At 44.5% G+C, this 20,812-nt stretch overlaps 2 protein-coding genes across 3 annotated transcripts; one reads left to right on the top strand and one right to left on the bottom strand.

The window, feature by feature from the left end:
• The first annotated feature begins 3,245 nt into the window (after nucleotides 1-3,245).
• On the top strand, nucleotides 3,246-12,790 carry gucy2f (guanylate cyclase 2F, retinal). 2 transcript variants are annotated; one of them, XM_029844424.1, is made up of 20 exons: nucleotides 3,246-3,541; nucleotides 3,624-4,397; nucleotides 5,406-5,707; nucleotides 5,805-6,159; nucleotides 6,232-6,316; nucleotides 6,649-6,745; nucleotides 6,845-6,970; nucleotides 7,941-8,021; nucleotides 8,185-8,361; nucleotides 8,460-8,616; nucleotides 8,732-8,881; nucleotides 8,965-9,113; nucleotides 9,270-9,433; nucleotides 9,513-9,705; nucleotides 10,247-10,421; nucleotides 11,108-11,206; nucleotides 11,282-11,376; nucleotides 11,461-11,546; nucleotides 11,651-11,732; nucleotides 12,054-12,790. In XM_029844424.1, exons 2-20 carry the CDS (start codon nucleotides 3,656-3,658, stop codon nucleotides 12,057-12,059), a joined length of 3,321 nt encoding a protein of 1,106 aa, XP_029700284.1. In that variant the 5' UTR covers nucleotides 3,246-3,541; nucleotides 3,624-3,655; the 3' UTR covers nucleotides 12,060-12,790. The 2 variants fall into 2 exon arrangements, with proteins under 2 accessions (XP_029700284.1, XP_029700283.1); XM_029844423.1 differs by having other exon boundaries at nucleotides 3,537-4,397; nucleotides 11,651-12,790.
• Nucleotides 12,791-14,112: 1,322 nt separating this feature from the next.
• Nucleotides 14,113-17,636, bottom strand: serpinh1b (serpin peptidase inhibitor, clade H (heat shock protein 47), member 1b). The gene is made up of 7 exons (XM_003968252.3): nucleotides 17,511-17,636; nucleotides 16,435-16,584; nucleotides 16,064-16,256; nucleotides 15,705-15,975; nucleotides 15,519-15,617; nucleotides 15,114-15,346; nucleotides 14,113-15,033 (listed from the first exon to the last, which is right to left on the bottom strand). The coding sequence occupies exons 2-7, from the start codon at nucleotides 16,551-16,553 to the stop codon at nucleotides 14,731-14,733; spliced, it is 1,218 nt and encodes a 405-aa protein (XP_003968301.2). The 5' UTR covers nucleotides 16,554-16,584; nucleotides 17,511-17,636; the 3' UTR covers nucleotides 14,113-14,730.
• Nucleotides 17,637-20,812: the final 3,176 nt, after the last annotated feature.

Here is a 20,812-nt window from a genome sequence, read left to right as displayed (position 1 = left end):
TTGCGCTGCTGTGTCTAAATATTTTTTGGTTTTCAGTCCACTTACATTAAATTTGATTTAATGGCCAGAAATGCCCACTGGGCTTTTATTTTGGAAGACGAGCACAGCGTCTGATCTCGCTGTCGCTGCGCCCTCTAGCGGCGCTAGAATAAATGAGATAAGATCAAGAGCACGACTGCACCATAAACAGGCGGAGCTTTGTTTGATTTGTTTTTCAGGAAACCGAAAGAAGAAGCATATAAACAGGAAATGAGAATTGATATGACTGCAGTTCTCACCACTTAAATTATCTTGACTGTTTTGGCCTTTTTGAGATTATGGGGAGGTGTGCTGGAGCCTATCTCAGCTGCATATGGCAGGTCCACCCCCTGGAGGAGTTGCCAGCTCATCGCAGAGCCCCATGTGAGCAACTGTGGGTTTGCTACCTTGCTCAAGGAAACCTTGGCATTGCTCTGAAGGTGTTCTGGCACCTCCCCTACTACCAGAGCACCTTCTATATTCTGTCTGCACTGGGTCTTGAACCAAGAACCCTCCACTTCTTAGCTCAGGCCTCAACAGGCTGAGCTACCAGCACCCAAGGAGAACTTTCCCCTTCTTCTCTTGCTAAAATTGCACTGGCAAAGGATAAATTAGTGCATTGACATGAAGTAGTTTAAACTTTATAAACGTTATAATACTATAACTTCTTGGATTACAATGTTGGCTTTGCTCTTGTTGAAGACGGTTTAACACGACCACACCGAGTTTTTGATGAAATGCAGACTTAAGTTTCATTTGAGGAAAAAAAGCAACTTTTACTCTTCAGGAGTGTCGGTGATCATTTGAAGCCACCAGTACAACTATGAACGTTCAGGTCCTGATCTTTGAGTAGATTTACTGGTCTTGAGGTAAAAAGGAAGCGACTTGGTGGTGTTGTTTTTCTGGATGAAATGAATGGAATCATACCCCCACAACCAGTGTCCATATAAACCTGACCTATGATGCCAACCCTGCTGTCCTCACACATTTGGACACAAAGGAGTCGTAAAATGCTCTAAATTGACTTCAGCTCAGCATGCAACACAATCACAACCCCCCACCAACATCTCATCTAATCTCAAATTGAATCTCAACTGGCAGCCCAAGATGGCGGGGGGTTAGGACATGGGGAATGTGTGCTGAGCCCCCTCTTGGCTCTGCTGACTCGTGAGTGCATGCCGACACCCGGCTCCAACCTCTTCTTCACGTGGATGGATGACACAACTGTAATCTGTCTCATCAGCAGCAACCATGAGACAGATTAGAGCGGCGAGCTGAGCCGCCTGCTGGTGCAGCAACAACTACCCCTCCCTGAATGTTGGCAGTTGGGTGGCCCAGAGCACCAAGCAGTGCTTCCACTTCCTCTGCAAACCGAGAGGAACTAGAGCCCCAGACCCCCAACATTCACACCTTTTACAGAGGCGCCACCGAGCGCATCCTGAGCAACAGCGCCACCGCGTGGAATGGCTTGAAAAACTTCTGCATCTGAATAATGATACTCGAACTGCACAAGCACACTCATTAAGCCTATTGGTACATTTTCCACTGTCATAATGTGTCTCTGCCACTGTAGTATTTCATCGAGTTTCCACTCTTACTCACCTGCATTCCTGTTATTGGTTTATTTTGCTATATGGGATGATCCACCACATTTTGTACATTTACACTGGTTGGTTTATGTCTACCGATGCAGTTGAATGCATACACGCTGTAGATTTGACAGTAGATTTGACATTTTGAAGCCACTCTGAAGGCGTGTAGATGATGCGTGTAGATGATGCGTGTAGAAAAAAAAAGACAAGATCAGATTCATACACTTACACATTTTAAGTGAGTTAAACGTGTTGAAAATGGTCCTGGAGTATTTTAATGTACACAACTGTCCCTAAAACATCCACTAAATGGCGTCATCAGTCCGCTCTGGCAGGCTGGATCGCCACCGTGTTGATGATCTTCCAGACACATTTTGTTTTGGCTGCATTTACTCAGACTTGCCTTGAAAAAGAGGCTCATTTCACCTCCCGGTCTTTCTGCCCCAGCAGCTGAATATGAAACCTGTCTGTATTTGTCACTCTGCTTTTCCCTTTTCCTCTATGTGGAGCCAGTTGTGCTTCCTCTCAACAGGTGCTGGTTCGAGTCCCGGCGGTGTGCCGGAGTCTTTGCGCTGAGTCTTCACTTCTTTTCTCTTTTCCTGGATGCAGGACAACACGTCAAGGTGGTGCGTTTAAGAGGCTCATCGGCTTACAGTAAGAAATGGGTCACCGCAGGAAGCTTTCCACCTCCAACGACGCACAGTGTCGTGTAACCACTGCAGCATTGGTGCCTCATTGATGCCCTCATGATAAAAACAGGAAATATGGCCTTTCTATGCCCCACACTTCTTCATTACAGCACTGATGAATAAAGTAAAAACAAAGTAGAAGCACAGAAATGCAGAATGACCACAAAAACCTTTATCTACAATAAGAAGTTCTAGATTTGTCTCCACCGAAGAAGTCCAGCTGAATTCTCCGAAACCAAGTGCTTCCCCTTCCCCCCTGATGTAATATATGTTGTCATGGCAATGGTTCAAATATTCAAGCTACAACAGGCCTATTGACTTGCTATGATGATTAAACAACTTTATCTCAAGGAGGTCTTGTTTTGTGCAGCTTGTCTGTGCCGTTTGTGTGGACTCAGCAGTCCTGCCCATGTTCTCCCTCCTGCGCTGTCATGCACACTTCATGTTGTGGCAACCGGCTGTTCCTTGATTCCTCGCTCTGCCAGTCGGACAGCTTCGGGTGGAGTCTGGCCTGACGCAGGCAAAACGTAGAGCCCAGGGGACACACAGGGAGAGCCCTTCGTTAGCCATAATTACTTGCATTCTAATTCATTTAATCTGCGCTGCCTGCTGCACTCTGGTCATATTGCAGCAATTAAAGCAAAGTTTGTGAGTCTCTGTCGCCAAGATGAGAGAGAAAAACACACCAGTCCGTATGAGGGACCTTAACTCTCCAGCTTGCATGATAACCAGGCTGTCAAACTAAGGCCTGTCGTCAATCCTCTTATATTGTGCCTGACTGAAAATGGATTAGTGAGTTAACACCCATGGACCCAGGTCACTTTGGAGAGATTTGATTGAATGGAGCTGGATGCTCCATGTGAAGAACCTTTTTTAAATTGGCCATTGATCAACAACCTGTTTTTGGATTAAGCCAGTTTTTAAACATGAATTGAAGAAACCCTGAGGAGCAGAGGTGATTTACGCTCCCCCCCGCTGTGATGCCGCCTGCGCAGGGCTGTTGCTGGATGCAGAGGCGCTGACTGGGAGGTGTAAGCAGCTCTCCAGGGTGCGAAAAGTGTCTCCAAACGCGACAGACAGCCAAAGCGCCGTCATTCTCTGCAAGCGTTCGTCGTGCCATGGCTGGGTCGACAGCGGGGAATCTCGGGGTTACGGGGGTGATACGCAGCCTATTTGGATACATGGAAGCGGATTGGAGAGGACACCTGTGACTCTGACTCTTCGGACCCTGCAGATAATCGCGTGCGTTTTGTTGAAATTGGATCAGTTTGTGATATAAAGAACATTTAAAATGGTCAAATAGCAGTAACTTCCATTATTGCAGGTTACGCACGCCTCGGACGCCGTGGAAGGACAATGCAACATTTTCTCCCAGCTGTCAGAGGGACATTATGGGAGTCCAACCATCCATGTGCTCCTATCATAAAAAACAGATCTGCTTTAATGGCATTTCCTTTTTATAACCTCCTCTTTTGGGTCCTTCTTGGTGTGTTCACATTCCCATGTTGTGTTCGCTGTTTGATATTCAGAGTGGGAGTCCTGGGGCCCTGGAACTGCGACCCCGTTTATCACCGAGCACTTCCTGCCGTTGCAGCCAAGCTCGCTGGAAGCAGGATAAATAAAGACATGAGTCTGGATCTGGGCCTGGATTTAGAACTTGTCATCCTGCAAGAGCCCTGTGAAACATCCAAAGCCCTCACTGCCTTCATCTACTATGAGGAGAGGGTGGATGCCTTCGTGGGGCCCTCTAACCCAGGATACTGCGTGGCAGCTTCCCTGCTGGCCAAGAACTGGAACAAGGCCATCTTCTCATTTTGCTGCCTGAGCTACGAGCTGGACCGCGCCGTTGGATACCCTACTTTTGCCAGGACCGCGCCCTTTTCCATCGACGTGTTGTTTAACGTGTTGAAGCACTTCAGGTGGGCTAATGTAGCGGTAGTCTCATCCAACGAGGATCTTTGGAGGGACACTGCCATTAGGGTCTCCACTGCTTTGAGGAATAAAGGCCTTCCAGTTAGTCTGGTTATGTCTATGGGAATGAATGAGACAGAGGTGGAGAACTCTCTGAAGAAGATCCAGAATGCCGGAGAGGTTCGAGGTAACTGCTTTCAATATCAAGTCTTGTTTTTCCTTGCAATTGACTTATCACATTCATTTATTTATGTGTTTTTAAGACACTGGCAATTGTTCCACGCTCATGATGATTCTTCAGGGGTGATTTCTAATTCAGTCATGTTTCATTATCAACTTTAAGGAGGATAAATGGGGTGATTGTACAGATTCTTAGACCTGTCATGGTGGGACACAGAGGGTAGACGTACATATTCATAATTCAGTCATATGTTGTATAGCATGTTTCATTCAGGGGTGCATTTTAAACAAATCTATTATTTACTGGCATAAATCCACTTAAATAAGCCATTAGTTGCATATAAATTGCATCTAGCTGTGGCTAGTATTTGTCTCTGGGTAATAAAACCAGCTTACACAGCACAGCAGTGAGAGAGACCTCAGTCTAGGGGTCACATACTGGCCTCTCTCCCCCAGCATTAACCAACATTAACACTCAGGGCCTCTGGGATATTAACCATCAGGCTAATGCACTTTCTGACACATGCTAATAAAGAATTCAAAGACAATATTTTTGCAGTAGCACTGAGAGGCTTGAAAGAACAGAGAAATGTAACGTTCACTTGCACCACACACTGATCGCCACTAAGGGGCGCAAGTGAGCTTAAAACTGCCTGCGTTGACCGTGTGGACAGAAAACAACTTAGTGACCAATTTATTTTAACCAAGCAGTTCCAAAACTAGGTGACCAGGTGTTGAAAAGGCATGTTTTATTGGGTTTACAATTCTATCCAGAATATAGTTCTTAAATCCCATGAGAAACATTGCTAAATTCAATCTATTAATTGAGTAATTATTCTGAGCAAGTTACTACTTCTAAACACAAGAATAATGCTGTATTATCGTGGGTAATAAAGCATTATTGACATCTCTTAAAGAACCCACTCGCTATTTTTACATATACTGGATTAGACAAATTGTCATTTTCTATACAGTTCTGCATATAAGACAACGTCTTTCTTGTGTTGTCTTCCAGTCATCATCATGTGTATGCACTCTGTGTTGGTTGGTGGGGAACATCAGGCCACGTTCCTTCTGAAAGCCAAGGAGATGGGCTTGACGGGTGGGAAGTACGTGTTTGTGCCCTACGACACCCTCCACTACAGCGTTCCCTACAACAATGTGTCTCACAAGCCCCTCCAAAACAGCAGCCAGCTGAGGGAGGCTTACAATGCCGTGCTCACCATCACCGTCGCCTCTGAGCCACTGTCCTTCAATGAGGCGTTCGCCGCTGCCAAGAAGAACCAGGAAGTGATGCTGGATGTTCAGCCCGAGCAGGTGCCATGAGGAATAAACCATTCATACCTCACTGCCACCAACACGTGAGTGTGTGTGTCTAAGAATGCTTTAAATTCTTCTGTCTGGGCTGTTTTAGGTTCACCCACTATTTGGCACCATCTATAACAGCATCTACATACTAGCAAAGTCCATCCACAACACCAGGAATGGGGGTATGCCGCTGTCAGGTCCTAACCTGGCCTACTTTGCCAAGAACATCAACTTCAGTGGCTTCAGCCATAAAGTAAGAGTGGACAATCAAGGGGAAGTTAGGACCTCATATGTCATCCTGGACTCTGACGGCACTGGGAGTCAGCTTTACCAGACGTACACGGTGGACCTAACGACCGGACAACTTCGGTTTGCTGGAAGGTCCATCAGTTTTCCCGGAGGAGCCCCTCCATCTTCAGACTCTGTCTGCTGGTTTGAAAAAAGTGCCATCTGTACAGGAGGTCAGCCAGTTCCCTTTCTTTTCCCGTTTTCGTCCTTTACCAAATCATCATGTCATCTGTTATTGTCTTCAGGTGTGGAGATCACTTACATCATAGTGATATTTGCTGTCATATTCAGTCTGGCTATAGGAGGACTCATTATAAGTCTTTTCATCAGGTACGACCAGAAATTAGAGACTTACTGCTCACTTAGACCTGAGATGAGTTATATGATTGTAAAGAAAAAAAGAGGTCAGTTATTTTATCTATCTGGATGGAGGTGCCCATAGCCCTGTAGGACTGAGCCCGGTTTTAAAACTCAAACATAATATACCTCTGCGGTATTAAATGAGAGATTTGAAAGGGCCCAGACTTCATTAAGCACATCTCATTTCTACAATTCCCTTGCTAAGCTCTAAACCCAGAATAAATGTAGGTCTGTAACAAACATGAGCACTAAGGCAGTTTTGGGGTGACCATATCTATGTTTCTCTGCATTTCCCTGGTCAGGAGGCGACTCCAACAGATCCAGCTGGTCAAAGGCCCCAACCGGATCCTCTTGACCTTTGAAGATCTTACATTCATCAATCCCCAGCTTAGCAAGAAGGTGACCACCATCCCAGAAATGCTTCCACCAATAAGTAGTGATGGCAATCGTGCACGTTTACTGACTCCATCATGGTGTTTCTCTGGTCATGGCCCACAGAAAATCACGTTGGAGGATTTGAGCGAGTCCAAGAGTGGTCTGGAGGAGAAATCTGCTGACCGCTCACACTCCGTCAACAGCATGCAGACGACTTCTCACGACACCACCAATGTGGCCGTGTACGAGGTGGGTCAGGCTTCATGTCACAGAACAATCATCACGTACGCGTGTTTGGGAGTTGAGGTTGTTTTAGCACATTTTGATTCGGTTTTAATCTTTTGGCTAAAATGTGATCAAGTTTCATTCAAAATATTGCATTCAAATTGTTGCTAGGTGCTCTACAGAAACCCAGAGCCTGACCCCCCCACAGGCAACAGTGAAAAAAAACCCTTCCCTTTAACAGGGAGAAACCTTGAGCAGGACCAGTCACCAGGCTAAAATAAAAGAATATATCATGAGGGAAACTTTTAAGTTAGAGATTATTGTTCAAATTGTCAAATAGTTGATCAAATCATCAACTAATCTGTGAAGGAAGCAGGTTTGAACATGAATATCATATTTACAATGTCAGTGATGTTCCTGATTCCAGAAGAGGTTTGACCTTTGATCTACCAAGAATCGAAGCCAAGTGTTCAGGCGTATGCCAGACAGGACACTGAACCCACAACGCAGACCAAACCCTGGAAGGTCTTCACTAAAAATGGTTTTAAAAATGAAAAAAAGAGCTGGTGAAGTCTAGATGAGGGCAGTCAAAAAACAGAAATCTGGGAAAACCATTCAACAAGTCTTGCAGAAGACCAATGCAGGAGCCAGAACGTGAACGATGAACTGATGAACTGGCAGAGGCAGTACCAGATATAAATATTGCAGGTCTTTAAGAGGTGATGGGAAGCAGGTGAGGAACCCCAGAGCAGAGGCTGGAGAACATGGCCAGCCACCCCCAACGTGCACCAACAAGACAAAGAACACAAAGGGCAGGAAAACACCAGGAAAACAAACCACCACATCTTAGCACCATCGGGCATTTGATCATAAATCCCCCTACTAACTTATGTATAAAAATAAACAAATCCTTTTTTAGAACTTAAAAAAAAATAAAGCTAAATAAAACCCATAATGGACAAATACTTGTGTAACGCCCTTTTGTCTCTTCCAGGGGGACTGGGTTTGGCTGAAGAAATTTCAAGAGGGTCATTTCAAAGAAGTGAAGCAGAGCACCACCAAGATATTCACAAAGGTGCAGAAACATGTCTTCAGTTGTCAGAAGCACGTAAAGGAAACCACAAAAGATACTGGTGGAACCGAATAAACCGGGAAAGAAAAAAAACATCATCTCGAACAACATAACAGGATAATATTCTGCAGGACGTTTTCTAACACTTGTGAGTCTGTGTTGGCAGATGAAGGACCTGAGAAACGAGAACGTGAATCCCTTCCTGGGCTTCTTCTCGGACTGCTCCATGTTCGCAGTGGTGACGGAACATTGTTCACGGGGAAGTCTGCAGGACTTGCTGAAGAATGAAGATGTAAAGTTAGACTGGATGTTCAAATCTTCACTCCTGCTTGACCTTATTAAGGTAAATTAAAATGAGGATGACAGAATATATCATCCCACCCTTTTGGACTGCTATTTTAGCATAACTTTATACCTCTATGATGAATCTTGTGCTTGCAGGGGATGAAATACCTCCACCACAGAGATTTTGCTCATGGCAGGTTAAAGTCCCGGAATTGTGTGGTTGATGGACGATTTGTCCTCAAAATTACCGACTATGGCTTTAATGAGCTCCTGGAGTCTCAGAAGGCTCCTCTAGAAGAGTTTCCACCAGAAGGTAAACAACTGTCTTTTCTCCATGACAGAAATCTTGTAATGGGCCCAAAGTACTACTTCAGATTTAGACCAATTTACAGAAGGTCAAGGATCGATTGACCTCTTTTTCCACCCAGATCTGTTATGGACGGCTCCAGAGTTCTTACGAGATGTCACAAGCTCACGGAAAGGCACTTCTAAAGGAGACGTGTACAGTTTTTCCATCATCCTTCAGGAGGTGGTGGTCAGAGGGCCTCCATATTGCATGCTGGGACTCCCTGCCAATGGTGAGGGTCGGAGGGATCATTAGCAGCTTAAAAGACAAACCTGATGAAGGAACCTCGCTAAGAAAGGTAGCTGTTTTCCTCAGAGATCATCCGTAAGGTGAAGAAGCCTCCTCCGATGTGCCGGCCCACCGTGGCCCCAGACCAGGCTCCTTTAGAGTGTATCCAGCTGATGAAGCAGTGCTGGAGCGAAGTGCCCGAGCGCAGGCCCACGTTTGATGAGATCTTTGACACGGTACTTGCCTTTGAGAAGCTGCATTAAGTAAAGAGCATTTATCAGTTTGGGGGTAATTTAGGAAGTTTGATATGTAGCTCTAATTCCCTAATGCAGAACCAAGATAATGCAGTTTGGGATTTTTCACTAGTTTAAGTTACATGTTTGTGTGGGCAGTTCAAATTGATCAATAAGGGAAAGAAGACCAACATCATCGACTCCATGCTGAGGATGTTGGAGCAGTACAGCTCTAACCTGGAAGACCTGATTAGAGAGAGAACCGAAGAGTTGGAGGTGGAGAAGCAGAGAACAGAGAAGCTGCTGTCAGAGATGCTTCCACCGTGAGTTCCGCCCCAACCAGTAACCAATAATCAGCGGATCACTGGCATGACCCCCCCCTCCCATACTTTTCTGCTCCAGATCTGTGGCAGAAGCTCTCAAGACCGGTGGCACAGTGGAGCCAGAGTATTTTGACCAGGTGACCATCTACTTCAGTGACATCGTGGGTTTCACCACCATCTCCTCCCTCAGTGACCCCATCGAGGTGGTCGACCTGCTCAACGACCTCTACTCTCTGTTTGACGCTGTGCTCAGTAACCATGACGTCTACAAGGTGAGCTGTTTTCCTAAACTGTTCTCCCAGCATCTTCAGTTCAAACATTGACAGACAGAATCAGGAAAAAGGAACACAACTCATCCTGATTGATAATTCAAGGTGTTGGTCTAGTTTCTAAAGATTTTCATGAAAATTTCCTTCTTCCTCAAGTTCAAGTTGCGCCTTATGGCCTTCGATTTATCTAGAATTATATGCAATATACTTGGTTTTAGATTTAGATTTTAAAAATTACTGTATTGCTACTTTTATTACCATTTTTTTTCTTTGTTAGTCAGAATTTCTATCAGAATTCACTCTTGACTTTATAGCTTAGTACATACATGTAAAATACTTATACTTACATTTGTGTTTTGGGCATGTAAAATGCTTATTTATATTATAACAGAGTATTAAAAGTAATTTTCTGGTTCATAAATATACTGAATGGACTGTTGCTAACTGATTATTGTATCATCCTACAATTTTCTGAGCTGGACTAAAAGCAGAATTAAAGCCTAAAAATGCTGAAATAATAGTCATAATGGCTGTGAACTTTAAGGTGGAGACTATTGGAGATGCCTACATGGTAGCTTCAGGCCTGCCTAAGAGAAACGGCAACAAGCACGCTGCCGAGATCGCCAACATGTCCCTGAACATCCTCAGCTCAGTGGGAACCTTCCACATGCGACACATGCCGGACGTTCCCGTCAGAATACGTATCGGAATCCATTCAGGTGAGCCGTAGCAGAGAAATGAGCTCTCAGAGTGATGGGAAGACATTTGAGGTGGAAGAACGTGACAGTAACAGCAGCGCCTCCACATCGTCTCCACCATTCCTGAAGATCGTTTTTCTTCTCCTTTGGTCCTGTTACCTGTCTTCTGTCAGTGTCCCCCTGAGAAAACAGCAGCGGTCCCATCAGATTTCCCTGCTGTGCATGATTGCTCGTGCATGCAGCTGCTCATTCAGGGCCTTGAATACACCAAACAGCATCTCAGAGAGGTGAAATAAGCTGGACTTCCCATTTACCCCCTGCTGCTTACACACAGAACAGTGAGGAGCAGCACACTTACCGGTAACTGTATGTAAGGTTCAAGGTCATTTTTCCATCTGCCAGACAGCACTTATTCCAGAGTGGAAATACATTTTAGCCAGCTTTTTGCACCAGAAGGCTTTTTTTTAGAGCCGTGTTGCCTGCAGAAATGGGCTGTTTGGCTCTCCCACAGAGACTGATGACCTGACACTAATTAACATACGTAGGATTTAAGTTGGTACATTAAAGCGTCGCCGTCGTGTGGTTTCGTATCCCGGAGAAGCTACTCGATGTATTGATGAAATATAATGGTGAAATGGAAATCAGAGGGAAAACACGGCCAACTCTCACATGGTGAATTTATAAATGTTGTTACTTTGTGTTTCCAGGGCCGTGCGTCGCTGGAGTGGTGGGTCTGACGATGCCACGGTACTGCCTTTTTGGAGACACAGTCAACACTGCCTCCCGTATGGAATCCACTGGGCTGCGTGAGTTTCCCGCTCCCGCTACCAGCTGCACCCTGTCTTTGTTCTTCTAACCTGTTCTCCTCTTCTGTCTGGTAGCTTATAGAATTCATGTAAATATGAGCACAGTCAAGATCCTCCATTCTCTTAATGAGGGTTATAAAATACAAGTAAGAGGCAAGACAGAGCTCAAGGTAAATGTGCCCTCCCCACCCCCCCCCCTTTTGGAGGATTAAGACAAAAGTTTGGGGCTTTTTTAATGTTTGACCTTATTCCAGGGTAAAGGTATTGAAGAAACATATTGGCTTGTGGGGAAAACAGACTTTGCAAAGCCTTTGCCAACACCACCGGACATCAAACCAGGGTAAGACTTCCGACGTCGTGGCGTCGAGGTCGTTTCTCGGTGCCCAGATTACCGGCGGGCGCAGCTGATGCACATAATTACAAATATCTCGAATGTCGATTCAGGGAAGACAATCACGGTCTGAAGCCTGAGGAAATAGCTGCATACAGGAGAAAGAAAGCAGCCTCTCTAGTCCGAGCGCAGGAGGTAGAGCCCGTTGTGTTGTCTGGTGGAAGTATCTGTGCCTGTCAGTTGGGTGTAATGATGAATGCAGGCGCACACTTTTGCCTCGCCATGCTGCTCAATCTCTTGACCTTATCACTTTCTACATCCTCCTAAGCAGATTTGGGGAGAGCGCTGGGTTTGCTTTGCTCGTTCGCTTTCAGCCCAGCCTGGCATCTTAATCAGTTTGTTCTGTGGGCTCCTGGCAGCTTGTGTTGTGTTTGGTGACATAGGCTGCTGAAGTCTACCAGATTGACCTTCAGTAACCTTAATAGTTGTCCTCACTTCAACCTTTGCATTTTCCAGGGATAACTGGCAGGAAATGGTGACAGAGGAGATCAAGACCCTTTTCCGGAAGGCTAACAGGAAGGTGGACAAAATACTCTGAATGAGACTTGAAGGAAGAGAAAGCAGAATCGAGGCTTCAGTCCAAATTAGACAAAGTGCTGGGAGAGGAAGACCCAGAACCAAGCAGCCTATGGATGTGGTTTAAAGCAGACTTATTTAAGAGGATTGTCTCTCCACTGGCTAATCTGCCTGCAGCCAGCGAAGCAGAACATGACGGTGCTAATGTAATGAGAGTTGTCCAATTAGCTGCCTACATGCTGGACCTGCTGTGAGTAGCAGAGAGAAGATAATGAAGGATGCACTCATTTACTCTTCACAACGGTCACTGACCACTGAGTGGTCTTCTACTTCAGGGCACGCAGAGACTCACCCTCCAGATGCTTGGATGCCCAGAATGCCTATTTCAAAATGAAATGTTTTCATTTTGGTGTCTTTTAGTTTACCTTGAAAGGTCAGTATAGAGTCAAGGAGGATGCAGCTGCTATGTAGTCACTGTTATTATGTCATTGAACTCAAAAAGGCAAACAGATAATGCATGTAAAAATGAATGAAATAGACACATTAGCCACTTTTTACATGTACTGTATATTTGTGAAGAAATAGTCTGGGCAGATATATATATAAATAAATATATACATGACAAAAGAAAAACTCAAATCATTGCATTGAAACATCTTTATAATAATAAATTATTACAACACAATAAAGATTATGCTGTATACTTTACTGTCTTAATATTTGTAGCATATTATAAAACAAAGGAGTACAATGTTTGTACCATTTATCCTTTATATGTGGTTGCGGCATTTGTTTTTTTAATAAGATACTTGGTATTCTGATATTAAACAGCTCAGTATCGTCCATAAACATGTAAGATGTGAAATAATTGATATCTTGTCTCTACCTGGAAAATGTTTGGTGCTCGACTTCACTGTATTTGAAAAGTTAGATTTTCCCAGATTTTATTTTTGACACCAATAGACCCATGGATGGATGGATGGATGGATGGATTGATGGATTGATGGATGGATGGATGCTGCGTGCAGATACACCTCAAAAAACCAACAACACTCATGCACGGCTTTTTAGGTCACTAATTACCGTAACTTATTTTTTTAATCATTCCAAAATTGATTATTCTTTAATTAAAAAAAACTAAATATGATTACAGTTTAAAGTAAGGAAAATCCTGCTTTTTTTTGTCGACTGCATGTTTGCTCTGACACCAGACGGGGGCGCTAAAGCGCTGTGGAAAATGACAAGTCAGCGAAACTTCTGAATAAGCTTTGACAAAATGGTGGCGTAAGAAAACAAGTATCCTTTAATTCGTTGTGATGACTTTTCCCCCAAATCTGCAGTTTTTCAGAACGTACAATTTTCTAAAGGATTCCAAACTAGCCAATGCGGAAGAGTCTCAGTCTCTAAATTCTCGTGATCTGCATTTGATTGGGCCTTTCTCTGTGGCCTGGACACGTCCCCACTGAACCTGTGTAGAACCTGTGCATTTCAAAGGCCTGCAGTCCTCCATGTATCAGTGAAGGGTTTCGAGGGACTGCTAACCTGTCCACCATGTGTGTCCTGCTCTCACCTGGTGACTCCTGGGACAGACTCCATCACCCCTCTCAACCTTGTCAGGCTCTGAGCATTTTACCTTATCAAGATGTATATTTTACATATTTTTATTTTTGTGCTACAAAAAAGAAAGAGATAAATACACCAACTAAATTTTAACATTAATGGTGTGAAGGGAAGTAAGCTTGACTGAAGCGTAGTCCTCGCTGTCCAATAGTCACATTCCAGACCTGCAGGAGCTTTGACCTGCAGCCAACTGGAAATAAATGTTATCTTTATACATTTCGTTGTTTGTAGTGAGCTCACATTCCACCGGTACGAACGCACCAGAGTGTGTTTGGATGTTGGGACCCGTTATCTGTTAACAGATTTTAGTCTAGACTGGTGCCCTGTAGCTCAAGTGACAATATCGCTCTGAACAAATCAAATAGTCTTCACTCAAATGTGTTTGGTTTTAATTTTATTTGAAAAAAAGGCACATATGAAAACTCCAACAGCTTCTCTGTGGAAAATACCTGCAGACACAAACATGACACAGTATGGCTGAACATAAACCACGTTTGTTGCCTTTCCTCTGCAAGTTCAGCGTGTGCAGAAGAAGAATTCAGTGCAGACTGGAGGCAAAATAATAATCATAAAAACATGTGTGAGTGTGATGGGAGGAGTGTGAGTGAACTGTTGAAAGAGCTTGTGCATTGGTCTTTTGTCTTTAAACATTAAAGATAAGGCAAGAAGTCACACGTGGATCATGGTCAAACCAATATTGACGAGGGAGGAAAGAGGTCACACTTAATATAAGCATGGTGTCAGCGTCGCCACCTGCTGTTTGCCTGTAGTAATCTCACAGATATACTGCACTTTGGAAAGAGATCGTGATTTTAGATGACTTAGCGAATTATACAAAACGGTTCCCTGGGAGGTTTTTGGTGGGTCTAAGCGCTCAAAGACTCACACTTGGATCTCTAGATGGAATGTGCTCATGAGGTAACAAAAATTATGGAAACACTTATTTTTTCTACCATTCTATCACACATAATAAAGCTACCTCTAAGTTATTGAAACATTAAAGCTCATCGCGCATTTTATCTCCTTTGGGTTTAACCACCCTGCCGATGTACATGATGGAATTGGTCTTGTTGTCTTTCACCAGGAAAATGAAGGGGTGATCCACATAGAAGAGTTTGGGATTCTTCAGCTTCTCTGTACCGAAGATGCTGGTGTCGTAAGGGTTTCCGTCCACATCCAGCTCTACGGCCGAGGCGTGGAAGACGTTGGAGAGGTAGAGGTCCTTCTTCCCAGAGATGTTGGACAAATCAGCCTTAGCTTTGTCTACAGCCTCCGTCAGGCCGAGCTCAGCCAGGTATTTCTGGAAAATATATAAAATGGCTCCGTTTTACCTTGCTCATGCCAAGAATGCTAGCTCAGGCTATTGGTAGACCCATTTACCTGGATGTTGTGGCTGACATCAACACTGATTTTGGGCAGGGAAATGGCCACTGCCTTGTTCGTCATCTTGCTGATCCAGGTGTCCACTTGCTTCTTGGACAGGAGTTTCTCCAGTCGTTCCAGAGGCTCCAGGTGGTAAGGCATGATCAGGATCATGGAGGCTTGCTTCTGGCCCAGGGGCATGTTCAGCACATAGATGCGATTCACCTCATCATCATAGAAGTCATACAGCCCTGAAAAAAGTTTAAAAAGAGGGATATCTTACTAAAGTTCAGTGGTCAAACCATTTGTGTCAGAAGGGTATCAGGGGTCCTTCACTTGTCAGTTAATCCTCAATCAATCAATAAGATAAAAGCTCTTAAGCACCAGTCTATTCAAATATTGAGGAAAGATTGAGAAACTGACCTGTACGATGCATCATTGAAATTCCAATGGTGTGTGAGCGAGTAACCAGGAAACCACGGGTGTCCACCATTTTATCGTGGAATCTCTCGTCCCAGTGAGCTGTGGAGAGCAGAAGAAGAGACGGTAAAATCTGGGCAAAGTCCTCCAGCACAGGTTCACATCTGCAGGACTGTAAGTGACACTCACGCTTGAAGAACATAGCATTGACGATCATGGCTCCATCCGCGTTCTGCACATCCTTGGTGATCTCAGGGAGCTTGCCGTCCGTCGCCTTGGCGGCCCACTCGTTGATGGAGTTCACGGCGCTCCTCTTGTCCCTGAAGTTGATCTTTGAATGGTCGTATTTGTAGTGCTTCTTACTGCTTTTCACAAAGTCATCAGAGAAGGAGACAGAGCTGGGACCGTACAGGCGGTTGTTGATCTTCCAGGTGGTGTTGCGTTTATCAGCGTCGCTCAACTGGGGAGCATAAAATTCAGGACACATTTAGCACCATATAGACGAGAACCCTGTCCTTAAGATTTGGACTTTATAGATAGTACGTTACCTCAGTCAGTAGCTCAGAGAGGCCTGCATGGAGATGTTCATCCTTCAGTTTGTCAGCACTGAGGACAGTTTTGACCTGAGATGCCGTTGAGGCCTTTCCTCCAAGAGCCACCATCCCCAAAGATGAAGCCAGCACCACAGGAGAAATCAGGATGTTCTCTACATTTTTGTCCTTGGCCATGTTGTGGTAGAGGCTGCATCGATAGTGTATATTATTTTATTATGAGTGCACTATTTCTCTTCATATGTAGTGGAACACTAATGTAGCAGGCAACTGAAATAAGTGGAAAGTATTTGGCTGAACTAAAAGCTGCAGTTAGGTAGGCGTCTTCTAGTTGTATAGTGAGGTGGTATAATAGCTTTTGGAGGTACCTGAAGGCCAGATTCGCACTGTTATCAGCCAACGTGGTGGCATGGTTGCTCAGCTTCTTATCCTCTGCAGAGGCCAAAAGGGCCAATAGAGAAAGAACTACAATGTTAGCCGCTCTCATCGTTTCTGTCTTCCACAGCAGCCACAGCAGCCTGAGAAAGATTCAAAAAAAGTGTTGATGTTAACTTCAGTTTGGAGTCTAACATGATTCTTGCATGCATGTTGGTTTGGGGACTCTTTAAAAGTTTGGATTTCTAAAGAAAACCTTTCAGTCAGACGGAAATTAAACTGGCAGTTGCAGAATGAGACGGGATGATGAGTGGGGTTTAAGGGTCTGAGTGGCGGGGCCAAGATTGGCTCAGCCCACTCAGAATCCTCCTCATCCTCCGGCGGCCATGTTGCTCGCCACGTCAGCACTAACTCAAGCTGAGCTGCACAGCTGGAGGAGCTTTTCGCTTTGCCTGAGCTGACGTATGAGGCCTCCGACTGACATCCAGGCAAACTGTTGCACGTCTGGGTTTTTGCAGTACACTTCCATACATTTTTTTCCCCATACGTTCCCCCCAGGGTGGTGCACAGATCCAGTGTCAGAGAGAACGGGTGGGAAGCTGCACATTGTTTCTTATATCCTGTTATTTGTGCAGACAAAGGACGCGTCTGTGAGCTGTGATGCACCAGATTTTCCGATCTCTGTCCCCCTAATATGTAGCTGTTTTTTTTCATTTACATTTAATTTGCGTCACCAATCTGCGTCACAATCAGACACAGAACTTTGCCTCAATAACTGGGTCAGATCAGGAATGACCTTTGTGGCACACTTGAACATTCTTCTTTTGTAGAGGTGGAACTTCTCGTGATTATCAAGCAAAATAAACAGCATTCAAAGGTTTAATTCCTCGTCGGTCCACTGTGAAAAGATCTCTACAGATCCCAAACAGGATTTTTCTCCAGCCAACAGAGAAAGAGCAGAGATTTAATGGCGACACCACTAAAATGCCGCACTGTGACTTTAAGCCCGAAGCAGCCAGCTCCCCACTGGCATTCCTGCAAACAAAGCCTGTTACTCTTTAATCCTTACCTGACGCAGAATCGCTGGAGTCTCCTCTGAGATGTGAAAAACTGCAAATGCCAACTTCCCTTTATATCCTGTGACGGAAGCTTCTAGAAGTGGGAATGGAGAATATTCAAATGTGGGTGTCTCCCTTTCCTTGGGAAGTTGAGAACTGGATCCCCCCCCTGTTAACGCCCCAGTGCTGGTCTGTGTTCAGCTGTGGAACTTTCCTAGCCGTGCCTGCCAGAGCAGAAAATCTGATTTCAGGTCAGCTGATGTGCATAAAAACTCAAAAACGTATGCGCTGACTCAATCCGTAAAACTGTTTCATCACTTTTACATCCTCAGGATCAAGCTTCAAGCATCTGTGACTGAATGATGCATATGATCGATCCAGATGTGTTGCATGTTGCCTGTCAGTTGTGGACTATTTGAACAGGACAGCTCAGAATGAGATGGAGCTTCTTCTTCCTCCTCAGCTTATAACACCCGTGTGCATGAACAGTGTTATTGAACATAAAGGACCATCAGTCCCTGCATGTTTTTACCAGAGATCTAACATGAAAGGGAGATTTACGGAAGTTAAAGAGCCTCAGTCTGTTTCCCACAGAAGTTGTCCCCACCCCCACATGCCACGTCGCTCCAGCTCAGCTGCTGATTACACTGGTAGATGGAGGATGGGGAAAGGGGGGGGGGGGGGGGGGGGGGGGGGGATGGTGTCCTCACTTGATCCTTATGATGCCTGAAAACTATCAACAGGGCAACGGCATAAAAGTTTTGATTTATTAACCTGTTTAGATGGCAAAACTTGACAAGTTCTTTTGGACCAGTGGCAGAGTGAGCCCCCACAAGTCTCAGCATGGAATTTAGAAATGACAGTGGTGAAACAGGAAGTGAAGTTTGAAGTTATCCACTTTCTCAATAGAGGGTCCCAAATACCAACATAGCAAAGCTGGCAGACAAAGCTGGGAGGAAGAACCGACATGTCAATCTTATGTAATCTCTGCTGCGCTCACGTGGGCCAGGAGCCTGGAGCAGTGTGAGAGCAGGCCACCAGGGGGATGGGGGGGGAAGGGGAGGAGCCAAACTTAGTCAGCCCAGTACGTGGCAACTGGGCCCAATCTGCCCAATCTCTGCTCCCACTTTAACTCATTTTTGATTTAAAGGAGAAATCTAACTCCTCAGTTTATTATAAACAGCTCAAGCTTTACCAAACTTCAGAACTCTTCACTTCACTTTTGTGAAAATAGTTCAGCTTTGTTTTAAAAGGGCCCACAGGAGAGATTGGGAATTATATATTTACTCCTACTTACGACCCATTATACTATACATTATTCTGTCTATAGTGCAACTATGTGGATGTAAATGACTTTGAAGAGAGCTCTAAAAATCCATTATTGGCCATTCAATAATAAAACAATGAAAAGACAACAAAGATGCACAAAACACAAAATTAATGAAACATTTTAGCACACATCACTTCAGGTCACTTCATGCTATAAATATTTGCCAAAAGCTTTTCAGAGCCAGCAAAAACATCACTCGATTAAGCAGAAATGATATTATTCCAATAAATGGAATTCTATTAATCTCTCCATCTGCATTCCTTCCTATAGGGTGGGGGGGGGGAGGGGGGTTCTCTGTGAATTACACTGAAATACTAGCTGATTAACAGCATGTGTAAAAGCCGTTATTATTAGCTGGTGTCTATTTCCTAATGCCACATCCTTTCATTGTAATCATCTCATATTGGGGGGTAGTTCACAGGTCTGACATGAGCAGGCTTGTCTTCTCCCCCCTGGGTTCGCTTTTGCAAACAAAAAAGGCACCAATGTGGTAAAATTCCTCAGCTTACATGAAATGGGGGCAACTTCTGGGTCAAACAAGTCTGGTCAAATCTCTTTCAAACAGTCTGTTTCAGAGAAACCTTGTGATTGTCTGCTGATAACCTCTTTAGACATCAACAGCTCCATTTTATTTCACGCCACATAAAGAACATATTCACCCAAAAATGATTTAACATCATTTAGGAAAGGACTGGCACAAGTTGTGTTAAACCTGAGACGTGTGTGTGTGTATGTGTGTGTGTGTGCGTGTTCTTGTCCTTGCTCCATACTGAGTACCAATGTCCTCAATGTACAAGCAAAATGGGGACATTTTTGGGAAGTGAGGACATTTCGGTCTCTGGACAGCTTAAGGTGGTTTTAAGGTTGATCTGAGAATTGAGTTGAGGTTGATTTCAGGGGGGTTAGATGGAATGGCAACGGTTAGGTTAAGGGTTTTGGTAATGCATCGTGCTGATGAAAGTCCTCACAAAGACAGAAGAACAAGGTTGTGTGTGTAAGGTTGATAATGCTGGTTAATCAGTATTCCTCTCATGGCTTCTGTGAAGGAGTTACTGTAAAAACATCAGCAGATGATCTCTGAATATATCTGCGAATGCAGGAAAATGCAGCTTTAAGAGAGTTGTGAGGCTCAGTGAACACAGGCAGATTGTGGGTTTAATTCCAGCACTTTCTGAGGAGACTGGGTTTCTGTGGTTTCCTCCCACAGGCCAGCAACATGCACATTTGGTTGATTTGAGACTCTAAACTGAGCAACACACATTTCCCCAAATATTGCACATCTTTGACAGACTTTGCAACTTTACATGGTCCCTGGATAACGGTCATGTATTTTTAGTCATCATAGTGTAATATCTGTTGCTATTTCCTGTAGGAATGCGACGAGAAAGAGCCAAGCGTTTCGGGAGTTTCAGCTGTGGGGGCTGAAAACAGTCCCCTCTACCATCTGTCTTAGTTTGTCCAAATAAAGGACACAGGACAGATTCTAAAAGCCAGTTCCTGAACCATCTCCTGTTCTTGCTGCTGCCTCAAGGGAGGGGTAATGTCTTTTGGCTCTCCAACGAGGCTTCTGCGGCTCCTTACTTCAGCTCTTTTTTCTCTGATGTACCAAACAGGCCGGAGGCTGAACTGCGAGAGCAAACAGGTCGACTCGCGTTCTATTTTTAATTTTCCTTTGTTCTGTGATACTATAATTAATGTGCGTACGTCCTCCATGTAGCGAAGCTGCTCGTTTCCTCTGACTTATTCATGTTTCATGTTTGGGACCAAAGGAAATGGAGGAGCTCCGGGAGGTCTGCAAGATCTGCTAATAACCTCATTTTACTCTGATATACATCTTTGATGGAAGCTGATTAGGGTCATCGTGCCTTCGTCAGTCTTCACTTTTACAACATTGGATGGCAATTACCTGTGACTACTGTCACCTCTACAGGAGGTCCACCCCCAGCCCCATTTTACAGGACCTTCTTTGCCGAAGAAGTCAAA

This window comes from Takifugu rubripes, chromosome 11 (assembly GCF_901000725.2).
Source record: "Takifugu rubripes chromosome 11, fTakRub1.2, whole genome shotgun sequence".
Taxonomy (NCBI): Eukaryota; Metazoa; Chordata; class Actinopteri; order Tetraodontiformes; family Tetraodontidae; genus Takifugu; species Takifugu rubripes.
This window is presented reverse-complemented; position numbering and strand designations above follow the sequence as displayed.